The 14227-nt window shown below is 33.7% G+C and overlaps 1 protein-coding gene across 1 annotated transcript; it reads left to right on the forward strand.

Annotated features, from left to right (window-relative positions):
• Positions 1–12038: 12038 nt before the first annotated feature.
• LOC150106988 (ankyrin repeat and SOCS box protein 5-like) lies at positions 12039–13094 on the forward strand. The gene is made up of 2 exons (XM_090393532.1): positions 12039–12173; positions 12522–13094. Exons 1-2 carry the CDS (start codon positions 12039–12041, stop codon positions 13092–13094), a joined length of 708 nt encoding a protein of 235 aa, XP_090249658.1.
• Positions 13095–14227: the final 1133 nt, after the last annotated feature.

Consider the following 14227-nt stretch of genomic DNA (forward strand, 5'->3'; position numbering starts at 1 on the left):
ATATAAATTCATAACATTATACCTTAATGCAATTCTGTTTAATTATTGTAAAAAAAGCGAATTTCTGGGTCACTGGCGATATTAGTCAGTAAAAGACATGTTGAGAAAATGGAAAATTCTTGCCTTTACTGTAAAAACATAGTTCAATTCACATGAATGTTAAAATCACTAGTCACCATGGGAAACTGAAAGGGGAACAAAAACTAAGTGAGGTCAAATTGCAAACCTTTGGTAGCCAATACTATTGGAAACAACACTAACAGAGAATTCCAAACCTAATCAGAGGATGTCACACATATGGGCAACAAATTGCGCCAGGAAATGAGTCAGGTTAAGATAACACATGAAATATCTACAATTGGGGAAAATAAATTCACACACATTTATTTATTTATTCTACTCATTTATTCTGGTTATAATATGTAGTTAACTGAATTTTAAAACTAAAATAGAAATACAACCAATCATTTGAAAAAAAGACCTATATAAAAAAGTCAGCATTGCGAGATGAGAAATTACTGATCGCTGGTGGATATGAGTCAGGAAAACATAGTTTGAGCTTAGACTCACCACCATGAGAATAGAAACATAGTATGACCCTAATGTGAAGGAATTAACGAACTACCAAACAGACAGAAAATCCAAGGGAACACAAGTCAAATAGCTTTTCAGGTTATTTACAGAAATTTCGTTCTTTCAAGCTTGTGTGTTGTGCTGTGGTATGAATATATGCTTTAATTCAACTAATTTTGGAATATCTATTCGCATTAAGAAGAGTCATTCTGGAAAGACTAAATAAATCTAAATTATCATTAGAATTTCTAGACTACACATAAAAGTTCTCTGTAAGAAAAGAAACTCCCGAAGGGTGTGGGAAAAAAAACAGCCATGAGTGAAGGAAAAATGAAATGCCCCAGTAACCTATAATGAAAAAAGGGTCAACTGCATTTCAGACCTTGTGTTTGTGTGTTTTGTGCTGTGAATATATGTTTAAAATTAGCAATTGGGAATACTCAGAAAACCTCAATAGTTCCAAGATGTCCCATTCTGGAAAGAAATGTAAGCTATTACATAGATGAAATAAATGTGTAAACTTAGCAGAACAAACAGTGTGGTTGATATATTATGCATATTTAAGTAAGATCACTTTTGAAATCACACTGAATTCACAAACGATTTGTTTATTTATTTATTTATTGAACTTTAAGGTCTTAAGTTTAGACAAATCAAGATATTCGGATGAATTATAAATAAAATATGAATTCAAATTAGAATATGAATATAGAATAAAATGTATGAGTGTGAAATAAGTTTCGAATGGCACTCAAGCCACTTGATTTTATCTGCACACTATGATACCTTTTTTCTGCAGCAATATTTTTAAGAGTTTTAGTAACATGTTTGGTTAAAATATTTAATGTTTCTAACGACTGTTAGAATTTGGTTATAAAATAACCAAATTCTAACAGTCGTACTTTAAGTACGACTGTTTTTTCTAGTCTGTTGGAGGTATCTATAGATATAATATCAAAATTGTCACTTTTCAGGTGAAATATTCTCTACTAAAAGTCTGGCTATTAATTTAATACCCGATTCCTTTTGCTTACAAGAGTCGACACAGTTTTTTGAAATATTTGAGGGCTTGCATGAAAGAATAAGACTTTTACTTCACTGAGTGGATTTTCCAAAAAAAAAGTCTCTGGTTAGTTTGTGGCATGAAATTTTACAAGGCAAAAAAATGGTCTTACTTAAATTTGTATAACACATCAATGTCACCCAATTCACTCATTTAAATTTACATATTTTATATGAGTGAAATATTATTTACAAATGTGTTTACTGAATCTAACATATAGAAAATAAATAAAGTACATAAATAATATAAAATAAATAAATACAGTCTATTTTTGTTCTTTAATATTCTTATTGTTAAATTTACATTGTTGTTCAAAGGTTCTTCCCATGCTTGCAGAATTGTCATCATGTGGATTTTGACGATGTGACACTCATCTGAAAGTTTATTTTCATTTCATCATTGTTGGGAATTTGTTGCTGTATGGCAAAATAAATAGTTATTTATTATTATTATTATTTCACTGATTATAACCTCTGATCTTATATTTTATGTGTTAACTTTCTGTTACAAAATTCTAAACAATTAGAACTTTTCACAAAGAAACTTACAAAGAATTTTGTGGCTCACCCATTATTTTTACTTTACCAGACACAAAACACAACAACACAATACAAGAGCTGCAGTGGATGAACGATTGCCTTAATTCCAAAGTCACTCGACTCTATGTTTTTTTCTTATAGTATTGTTTACCTTCACCAAGCCCTAGCCTGACCATTCCTTCAAAAATGAACGTTTTGCGGAGATTACTCAATGACATGTTTTTGCATGCTGCTGGTTATAGTGTTGATATGTTAACACATTTTTGGGTTAAATTATCTGCTGTCTCTCTCTCTCTGTAAATCCACCAAATTCTAACAGGTCGGATTTTCGAGTATGTGAAGGAAATGTTCAGAGATAACTCAAACAATGTCAAATAGATAACATTAGACACATTTCTAAAATAATTAATTAATTACAGGATATCAGTTTCTTCACTTCCCCCCCACATTCCTGGCATTAATTTCACAGTAGTGATTTTTTTACAATAATTAAACAGAGTTCCATTAAGGTATAAAGTTATGGATTTAAATATCAAATGCTAAACTGAGTAACTGAGTAAAACGTTTACTGTAGAAAACACAACAAAAACACACATCTTTGTTCATTTAAGTTTTAGAAATGCATATTTTATTTTGCTGAAATATTATTATTTACCAAAAAAATTGAAACTTGTAATTACCTAAAAATTTTTCACAATATTCAGTTTACACTCAACATTTTCCAGAATTCAAATAAAGAAAATTTTCATTACTCATTGTTTCTTGGTTACATTACATCAAAATAGTTGGTTATGCAAAAGAGTTTTTAGAACAGATACCATAGTAAGTACAGCTCCATACATTTGATATTGCATCAGTCTTGAAATGACACCATGCCTCATTAAGCTTTCTGTGTATTCCTTTCTCACCAGATATACACAAGCAGTTTTTGTAAAATGTTCATAAATATACCAAAATAAAGAATCTTTATCGAATTTAATAAAATCTTGAAGGTCTAATTTTGCCATTGATGAATTTAGATGATCAGCGATAATTTTCCCCATGATATGAATTGCTGGTAATTCAGTTTCCAAAAAGAGTAAATCATTATCAATGTCATACATTTTTGGTGAAAATCTCTCAGCTTCTTCACAACTAATAGAGAAAACTTTACATCCACCAGCTCCTGTATCATCGAGCATTAATTTCCCCATCTTGGCATTTCAAAATATAACAGTCACCGAGATCCATTTCGTAGTCAACTCTTCTTGGCAAGTAGCCGAGGATATCAGACCACTTCCCGCATAACTTTTCCTAAGTAGTCCTGGATAATACACTACAATGTACATGTCTTCTAAAATAATGACAGGTTTCCATTCTTTTAGAGCTATGTGAAGAGTTTTGTCTCGTGCTATTTTCCTGAAGAAAGAAAATTTCAAAGACTTTTAGTTACATTGGATGAACGAATTGCAGTAACTGAAAAGGCACTCCACTTGTTCATTTTTCCTTATAGCACTGTTTATCTGACCCTTACCCTGACCGTTCCTTCAACAATGAAACTTCTGTGCAAATGACTCACAGATATGTCTTCGCATGCTGGTGGATTTGATGTTGATGTGAGTTTATCTTACTTTGTGACATCATAGGACAAAATTTATCTCTGTGGCTCGAATTCATCCAAGGGGAGATGAGTGAGTTCGCCATTTATGGATATCTTTTAGTGATGTCATCTCAAACTGATAACCAATGAGATGAGTGAGTTAGCCATTTGTGGATGTCCAAAATTGTTGGGATGGAAAAAAAAGCATTAAATGGTGGAAGTGAAAGGTTTAGTCAAGAGGTTGACAGTGGTCTTCCCTGCAAGACTCCCCCACCATACACCTCCTCTGCTCATCCATGGATTAGCGAGCTCACTATTTGCCAATATCTTTTAGTGATGTCACCTCCAACTGATAGTGATAACTACAGAGAAAATAACATGCAGGTGGTGGAGGTGCAAGGGTAGTGAGCGGGTAACAGTTGTCTTCCCAGCAATGCTCCCCCACCCCATCCTCTAACCCCTCATTCACCTCCCCTGCAGAGGATGTTTGCTCAGGCTAGTGGAGATGAGCGAGCTTATCATTTGCAGATATCTTTTAGTGATGTCAGTTGAAGGTGACATCACTAAAATATATCTTTTAGTGATGTCACCTTCAACTGATACTGAAAACTTTGAAGGGAAAAAAAACACGTTTTTTATTGTGGAAAAAAAATTCCAAAGTACAAATGAACTGAAAAGTGACAATTTTGTTACTACATCATACCAAATGCCTTCTCTCATTCAGAAGTAAAATCTTTGAGTAAATGAAAGACTTCACACTGCAAATGCCTGTTTGGGACGTGTTTAACGATAGAATATTTCAACCATAGTTCATACCTACTGACCACAATGGGATTTATCTCTGTAAATTCTTGTTATTTATTATCTAGAAAGTGTTTTAAATTGGTTCTAAAGAATAATTTATGCTATACAACAGTACCTGAAAGCAAGTTCTTCTTTTATGTTTCTTTTATGTTCCTTTGGATAACACGTTTTTACAGATTGTTGTTTTAAACTCCTGTTCATCGCATTGAGCGGATTGTTCTCAGCAATGCTTCATGTAATGTGCACAAGGGTTGAGGCTGAAATAAGGAAACAGGGAAACGATATGTATTTGAAGCCTTTGCCAAGAGCTCTTTTCCAAACTTTATTACTTACAAAATACAATGGTGCTGAAAATTTGTGCTATGTTTAGACTTCTTGTAAAAACACTGAAATGATTCAATTATTTCCACTTAATTAGAGCTCGTTAAGTAATGGTTCATGCGATTACATTCCGCTGATTCGTTAATGAAATTCCCAACGTTCAAAATGATCAGCAGATGTCATTTATCGCTGAATATATATTTTTCTATTGCTCGTTATCTCCTCCCGGAAAATAAGACTTGCCATCGTGAATTTTAACTTGGGTTTCAAAGAATTTTGAAATGTTTTGAAGGAAGATAAAATTCAATCACTACGATCTGCTAATATTGTCAACAATACAACCATCATCTCTGAAATAAGAGACAAGCATTTCGTGGATTCCTTGTACTTGTGCCTACTTCTGCAGTGATTTCAGTGTCATGTAGAAGGGTTGAGAATTTTTTGTGTGTGTTATTACAGTTTATTTCACTATTCATAAAGAAATGTTGGAACGAGAATGAATTTCAAGATATTAGTATGTACTTATTGGTGCGCTACGGGAGGTTTGCATTACATGTTTATTTGAACAGTAGCGTGGTGCTAAGTATGAACAGTCTCTTTTACAATAGATATATTTCTAATATAAAGAAGCGAAATCATCACTTGGAATCACAACGTTATGGCTGTTGTCAATACATTGTGGATGCCATTCTACAATGAATAAGAAACAAATATCTGTAGAAATGTTTATACGGAAAAGAGAAAGGATTTCGAATAACACGTATACGAGTATCTAAGGTTCTTTTTTTTTCTTGGTGGTAAATAGGAATCCTACAATTACTCGACACACATATATACACTGGCGTATATATATATATATACAATAAATTTAAATATTTTTTTTTAATTTAAATTTAAATATTTAAATATAAATATTTAAAATTCTAAATTCTATTTAAAATAATTATTCATTTTGTTATTTTGATTTCAGGAATTTTGAAGATCCTTGTAGAGACTAGAAGTGATGTCGATGCAGAAAACAATACAAATTATACATTACTGATCTTGACTTGTATGAAAGGATCCGAAACGTTAATTACTTATCTTGTTGCATGTGGAGCTGATGTTAAAAAAGTTAGCAGTAAGAAAATCATACCTTTCTTTTATGCATCTGATTGCGGAAATGCTGCCCTTGTTACGTGTCTGCTAAACTCTGGACAAATGTAAGTTGCCAAATCTCTCTCTGCCTTCTTATTTCTTCTGATACTTTTTATAACTTCTATAGAGCATATGGTGGCGAAATCACTTCTATATTAGTTAGATTCAGTTCTAGTCTAATGTTCAGAAATATTTAGGTGAATATTTTAACTGATGTTCAGATTAATTCACTTTAATTTGACGCTCATGAAGGGAGAATTAATTTCTTCTCTCAGTCTCTCAGTCACAAATTAGGTTTTTAAAAATAGATAATTTATTTGTCCGTAATGAGACCTTTTGGAATATTAAAATTAAAGTCGTTTATCTAAATGTAAATACCCCGATTAAACAGAGGCCACGACAGCGATATATTATTTCAACTAATTAGGTATTCTCTAAGCTCATTAGTATGTTTCCCAGATGAAAATTTTGAATATCCGAATACATAACCCTAGGCAAATGTTGCGTCGTCTCCATGAATGCACTGCAGGAGCTCTAATAAATTACTACAAATATATATTTTAATGCTGAAATCACTTCAGTCATATAACTAAATTATAATTTTGTTTTCCAGGAAACAAGGAAAATTACTCAGTTATTCACTTTGCTATTATCTTTGCATTTAACCAAAAAGAACCAGACATTTCGCATGCATATGCTCAACAAATGCTCGCTATACAACTGATGATCGATGCTGGAGCAGATATGATTCGACAGAAAAGGATTTGATGGATTTAAGTTCAGTGTTAGAATTGGACAGTGTGGTGGAAAAGCTGGTGTGTGCTCACTATGACCTGGGAAAATGCAAAATGGATCAATGATCACTAATATTTCTAATGGTTAGGAAATGGTAACAAAAGGACAGTTATGCTACTCGTGGCAGCGGGAATTGATATACAGAAACATACATGGTTGAAAATCAAGTACTTCCTTGATTGCGTTGGAAACGAGGATTTAAAGAAGTGGTTGCTTGACCAGATGTCATCTCCTCGATTTCTGCTTCAATTGAGTGGTATTACTATCAGAAATTTCTTCGGTAGGAGGATGGAAATGGTCTGGCAGGATATGGATTATCCAATCAGATTAAAGAACTACCTTAGACTTAAGGATGATCTATCTTTGAGGGGTACAACTTTGTAATTCTTTTCAGTTGCAGAACACTATCTCATGGTTTACCACCATGAAATTTTATTCTTTTGCACTCAGCTTAAAATAATTTCTGAAATGATTTATATTTTAATCAGTTATAATGTCAATAAAGTGTTCTTAATTACAATATGAAGTTTTTTGAATTTCTTATGCACAAATATATATATATATATATATATATATATATATATATATATATATATATATATATATATATATATATATATGTGGATACCAAGTTATTCCTAAATTGAGTTGTATAATTTTAAATGATGTTCTTTGAAACCTATCAGTGACTTAATTACCATGAAACTACGATTTCAGCTGATAACGTGAAATTAGAAACGGAAAGGAGTTTATATATGAGAAAATTTCGAGTTTGATATAATTTTGCTGTCCACAATTTATATCCAGTATAAATAAAATATCCTTGCTGATATGGATCACAATTTAGTTGGCTGGTTATTTAACCCATTCATAGAACAGAAAGGATTTGTTATTGGAGCGTAAGTCCTCGTGCGAAATCTCACGGAAAAATTACACATACTGAAGAATGCGAAATATCAGGAAATATTGCGTCCTTCGTTTCTTCTTCTCATGAGGAAGACGATTATCTAACGTTATTATGGACCCCTTAAATAAATACACTTTCTGGCAAAGAACTGTTGGGTTAGTTTTTGTGAGACTGTGAAATTGTCTTCTGCAGATGACATTGTAGTCACTTTTCTTCCATTATGGTGTAGTAAAATACGGACATTTAAGAAAGCATTTATTTAGGAGGGGATTTTCATGTTAACATCCTTCTCACACCTTGAAGTACTAGAGAACAAAATGCAAATATTTGTTGAGCGGTTGTTCTAAACAAGATTAAAATAATATATTTACCTAAGCAAGTTTAAGTAATCATCATTCGAAATATTTATTATTAAATGGAACATCCATGATATGTTGGCCATTACCGATCAAATAAACGTATAAGACGGGATATAAACTAATTAAACTGCGCCGTATTATTATTAAAGTATAACGAAATAGAAATAGGGGTGTAACAAAAACCCAGCATAGGTTTAATTTCATTGACTGGTGTACACATAAGAAGGTGCGTGTAGTTGAACAATTTGAAGGCAAGTAATTGGAAGTTGTGGAACCTCGGAACTTTACTTCAGAAAAGAGAAACGATCTCCCAGTAACTGTTGAATGAAATTAATAAAATACTAATTGTCAGTTTGGATTACTTGTCTACATCACATTTTCCTCTCTCTGGTTTTTTATATTTCAAAGCCACAGACAGCTTCCTGGAATTTTCACAGTCATATAAAGATCGACATATTACTATACTCTCGTTATATGAGTGCTTTGAACACTTTAGAAAATTGACTATACCCTACCAATCTGAAGGAAATAGTTTTTTAAGGCACAGAGTAACGTATCTAGCACTGAAAAGAATAAAGTCTAGAGTTTAAATAGAACATTGAACTCTGACTGTATCATTATTCACATGCGTGCGTATAGGATCTTGATAGCTGCAATATTAAGTGGTAGAGCTGTAAGATGCTGCCAGGCTGTAGCTTAGGTTGTTGTTAATATGGACGGGATTGATAACTATCAACTTAGACTCTAAACTTCTCTGTAGCTCGCAATGACATCGATGTATATGTTGAGAGTTTCATCCCAGAGCAACTGATGTGAAAAACCTTCATCATTTGAGTTAGCAGAAAATACCACATGATTAGACAAGGCACTGGCTCGAGTTCTGTTGTAGGTAATGTCTTTCTGGTGTTTCTCTAACCGGAGTTAGGATAGATTTCTCCATTTGTCCGAAGAATGGCTTACCACAGTCGCAAGGAATCTTATAAAAACCAGGATATTTAAGACTATTGTGTTAGTTTTAGGACGATGTAAGATGGAATGAAATTTAGGTAGGGCTGTGAAGAACGTCGTGCTATTATATTTCTTGGAATTTGTGAGCACAAAATAATGCACGTATTAAATCGGAAACTGCAAACTCATGGACAAAATGTTTTTCGTGCGCATATGGGCCAGCAAAAATTAGAAGAAAAGTTTGCTCAATTCGGTTCATAAATGGCGATGATCTCATAGATATGAATATAAATCTATGGAAAACGTAATGAAAAGGGCAAACAAAGGGAAACATATAATACACATTCCAAACTGGAGCGTAAGAGGAATAGCATATAAACAAATATAATTTGCTTCAATATTAAAGGGGAAAAAATCAAATAACAGTAATCACTTTAACAGAAAAGAAATTAAAGAGAACCATGAGAACTGAACATTTTAATGTGATATATGATGGAGTCGACAGAGACCAAAACGCCCAAGCAGGTGTTATGATTTGGATTCATAATTCCCTTTCAAAGCAGTTAACAGATTATAAACTATGGAATGAACGAACACCGCAAGCTAGAATAAAAATAGATAGAAGTTATTTAACAATTATTGGTTTATATACGCCATAAGACGGAAGAGAAGATGATAATATTTAATTTTATAATCAATTACAATAAATTACAAGTACAGTACTCGAGAGCTAAAGGATCCTTCTATTTCTGGTCACTGCTTATCTCCCAACTATAATCTCTTTTCTCTTCAACACACACTATTACCCATTATGGTTTAAATTTGGAAGAAGTCAAGTTCAGAAGGTAGTATCCCTACCACTGGACGATCCATCGCCAAGCCAGTAACCCGAAATGGAGAACACCAATTTACTTCTAAGCCAATAGAGAAAAGTATTCGAAATGAATCTATGGAAAATGGCTCTGGAATGAAAAAGGTAACACGAAAACGGAAAGTACAAAATATAATATAGAGTAAAAAGAAAGTAAGAGGAGATTTAATATTAAGCAAAGAAGATTCAAATAGCAGCAATGACTTAAACGAAAAAGAAAAAAACGGAACATTGAAACTGAAAAATTTTAATATACTATGTAGTCGAGTCGACAGAGACTAAAGAGCACAAGCAGGTGTTATGATTTGGTTTCATAATTCCCTTTCAAAACAGTTAGCATACGATAAAGGATGGAATGAACGAACAATAGTAGCTAGAATAAAAACAGACTGAGGATGGTTGGGACTTCATGTTTCCACTTCACAATCACGTCATCATCTGTGGAATTGGGCAACTTGAGGAGAGTTGAAATGTCTCTGACATTTTTCCTACTGATATGACAACCAATAACTAGTGCATGTTCGAAGTCATTGAGCTTCCTAGACCTACCAATTCTGCTCCTACTTCTCATTGGCCAACACACAGCTCCCTGCCTCCTTGCATACCGGTAATTGAGATCGTAGTGCATCTAAACATCAGTTGACGATTTACTGATAGATGTCCGGATAATTTTGATCAGATAGTGTATATTGAGCGAAATACATAGGAGTTATTAATTATATTTCAAATAATATGCTATATTTAATGCGCTTATCTGTATTACCTCTAATACACATGTTAATTAAATACGTTTTCCCAGGTAAATCAGTGATTCAAAGATGAGATCTCAGTTCTCCACTTAGCCATTGTCTGTGCATTTTCAAAAAATTGGAAGGCAATTTACATGGAAGTAAGGTTACCACAAACTGTTCACGCAGGCATAATTTAATATAAGTTAGCTGCGCTCATATATTCTATAAGTTAGCTACTCTCAACAACTGCACTCCATACAACTCTTGATGACGCTTGAGCTGATATTAATGATTCGGCAGGAGAGGATATGATGTGTTTGAGTTCGGATTTTGGACTGGACTGAGTGGTGGAAAAGATAGTGTATGCTCACTATGACGTCAGAAAATGCAAACCTAAGAATCGAACCTAAGACACTCCTTCCCCAGCAATATGATTACGAAGCGCATAGCCACTAGGCTACCTGCTCGGACGCAATCCACTGTGTGTAATAGAAATCATTCGAGTCACACTGATTTTAAGCCCTATCATTCTTCCGGTTGCCCCAAAAGGAATTATAGGGAAGTGAGTGAGTATTTTGTTTCGATCAATCAAAATAGACTTACACAATTTCTTAAATACAAGTAAGCGTTTGGGAGGTAGCCCTAAGAAATGCAAGCTCAATTCATGCCAGTTAATCGACCTAGAATCAGTGTGGTCCATCCTGCGTCTAGGTCACCACATCACCGGAGCTTCACTGACGAATGTGCAAAACGTTACACTTAGCAAATTTAGAACTCTTTGACCATAGATATCTGGGTATGTGTCAATTGGAAGGACCAACTTAGCCGATTACTAAATGAAATATTGACACCTTATACGCAAAAACACTTTCTGGTTTTTTCTAACACGGAAACCTAACTAAAGTAAAATCGCTAAATACATTTTAAAATTAGTCCAAGCCAATTTTCCGAGTGGCTTCATTTGTTCACTCATCAAAAAATATATTAATTGAACTAGCTCACCTCCCATACTAACTTATTTTCTAAAACATGCTAGGAAATTTAAGAGCAATAATGTTGCTAACTTTGCCAATATTTTTACTCTGATTATGCCTTATTATTTTGCAGTATTAATTTGATACACCTCCAGGAAGGTAATTTTTTCTATCACATTTTCAAGGCTACATCCTTTCAGAACGTTTGAGGCATCCATCTTTATAATTGAATGATTCGAATTACTGTGAAGTTCAGATGTATACATAAATACTTGAAGTTAATAATAAAATTTGTAATTTTTACTGCACATCTCACTTATTTTCTTGATTTAATTTCACACGTTCTGTAGTTGCTTGTAAAAGCAGGAAGTGACGTCAACGCAGAGAACCGAAGTGAACACACACCTCTTGTTATGGCTTGCAAGGAAGGATCCGTAATGTTAACGAAATACCTTCTCGAACACGGAGCCGATGTTAATCGACCTGGCTCCAAAGGAACAACTCCTTTAATTTACGCAGTTTGCTCAAATAATACATCCCTTGTGTCCTCTGTGCTTGATGCTGGAGCTAAGGTATGTTCTCAGATAACACTCACTCTCTTTTTCTGTTAATAATTTAAGTAGCATTATCAATAGCGAACACATCATTCCGTTGGTCAGACATTTGATAAAATTCTGTGTCGAATGCAAAGAACTTTGAGCTCGTCTTTTCAATCGAATGCGTGTTCGCCCAATGATATATTGCGGGAATTTTTCAAGTTGAAATTAAGTAAATTAGAGTTTGTAAAAGTAATAAATTACTTTTCCTTAGTCTTCCAAATGGAACTAATGTGTAAAGGAATAATAATTCATTTATACGTGTGATATTATACATTTGTTTGATAGATGATATACATTCTAATTCTTTCCTACTTTTTCTAGGTAAATCACCGATGTAAACAGAATATCACAGCTCTACATTTTGCCATCATCAGTGCTTTTATTTTTAAAACTAGGAGTAATCCCCTAGCTTATCAGCAACAAATGCTAATTATCGACCTCCTCATTGCCGCCGGAACCGATCTGAATGATTCCTCTGGAGCGGATGTGATGTCCTACAGTTCAATGTTAGGAATTGGAAGCGTCGTGGAGAAGCTGGTTTACGCTCACTATGACTTAAGTAAATGTGCGACAGGTTACACATCACCGTTGTTTCAACTAGCTGCCAAAGGTAACAAAAGAGTAGTTATGCTGCTTGTGGCAGAAGTAATTGATTTACAGAAGCAGACGTGGTTGAGAAACAAAACCCTCCTTGATAAAATTAGCGATAACGATATCAAGAAGTGGCTGCTTGATCAGATGTCATCTCCTTCCTCCCTCCTTCATTTGAGTCGTATTGCTATAAGAAACCTCTTAGGACGAAAGATGGATACTGTCGTGGAGAGTCTGGAATGTCCAACAACACTGAAAACCTATTTATGTGTTCGGGATGACCTTTCTGGTGAACCTCTATAGTTCGCTTCTTTTGGAGGTAATTTAGGATATTTTTATAGCCTTATTCGCATCGGAGCATGTCAGGAAGATTAAGTGAGAGTTTGTTGACATTCGAAGTGGTACTTGACGAACTGTACAATGTCCAGTGAGACTAGAGACTACTATTTTCAGGTGCTATGTCATGTTAGTCTGCTTCACTCAGTGTAGATACTTTTTGTGTGAGTTGTAGATTTATGCTTTACTTTGTAAATAAAATGCTGGTAAATGAAAACCGTGTATTTTTCTTATTTGAAACGATTCGAAGTCGAGTTTAAGCAGTCATGAAATCCAATTATCTTCGATCTCCGTAGTTATATCTGATTATGAGTCGCACGATTATTGGCGAATGATGCTGTGGTGTTGACGTCAATAATGGATTAAACGTAGTCGTACTATTTACAATGTTAGATCAGTAAACAACACAGCAGTACTGCCATTAAAACGAATGTTTGACCACTGATATAACCCTGACTCAAATTAATTTTCTGTTGAGTCGATGTTCTGTTCCTTTGTATTAACAGTATTATTAATTTTTATTACAATCTAAATAATAGATCGTGATATTACGGAAGAAACTTTTATAACAGGTTATAAAAATCGTGGACGTTGTTACAAAGAAACAATTTTCAGTCTTTTGTAATAAATCTGTTTTTTCCCATCTACAGTTCCTTGATCTTTAAAGTAATACGATGTTTTGAAGAATAGCTGAATTTAAATCACCTCAAAATTAAATTGCGATTTCGAAATATGCGGGAGAAGATCACACTGCGATCACCTCGATTATCTAAAATTTTCTGACCATTTAAAAATAAAAATCATTTTTATTAAGCAGCCTTTTTTCAAGTCATTTATAGCGAGAATCACAGAATATTGATGAAAAATATGATCAATGTAGTGTTTTATGAATTACATTCATGATGAAATTTTATAGCAATAAAAGATAATGGTTAGAAGAATAAGTATTACTGCCTGAGTTTATTTGGCCATACTTAAACGATACTGAAGAATGTTCGAAATCAATTCTATCGAGCAGTTCCACTTTTATCTTTTGCAAGCAGGTGAGAGTGTGTGTTACAAATAAGTTCATCCCATTCCTTGAGTGCCTTATGGGACTG

This window comes from Typopeltis vanoorti, chromosome 5 (genome assembly GCF_054136105.1).
Source record: "Typopeltis vanoorti isolate ZY-2024b chromosome 5, IOZ_Tvanoo_1.0, whole genome shotgun sequence".
Taxonomy (NCBI): domain Eukaryota; kingdom Metazoa; phylum Arthropoda; class Arachnida; order Uropygi; family Thelyphonidae; genus Typopeltis; species Typopeltis vanoorti.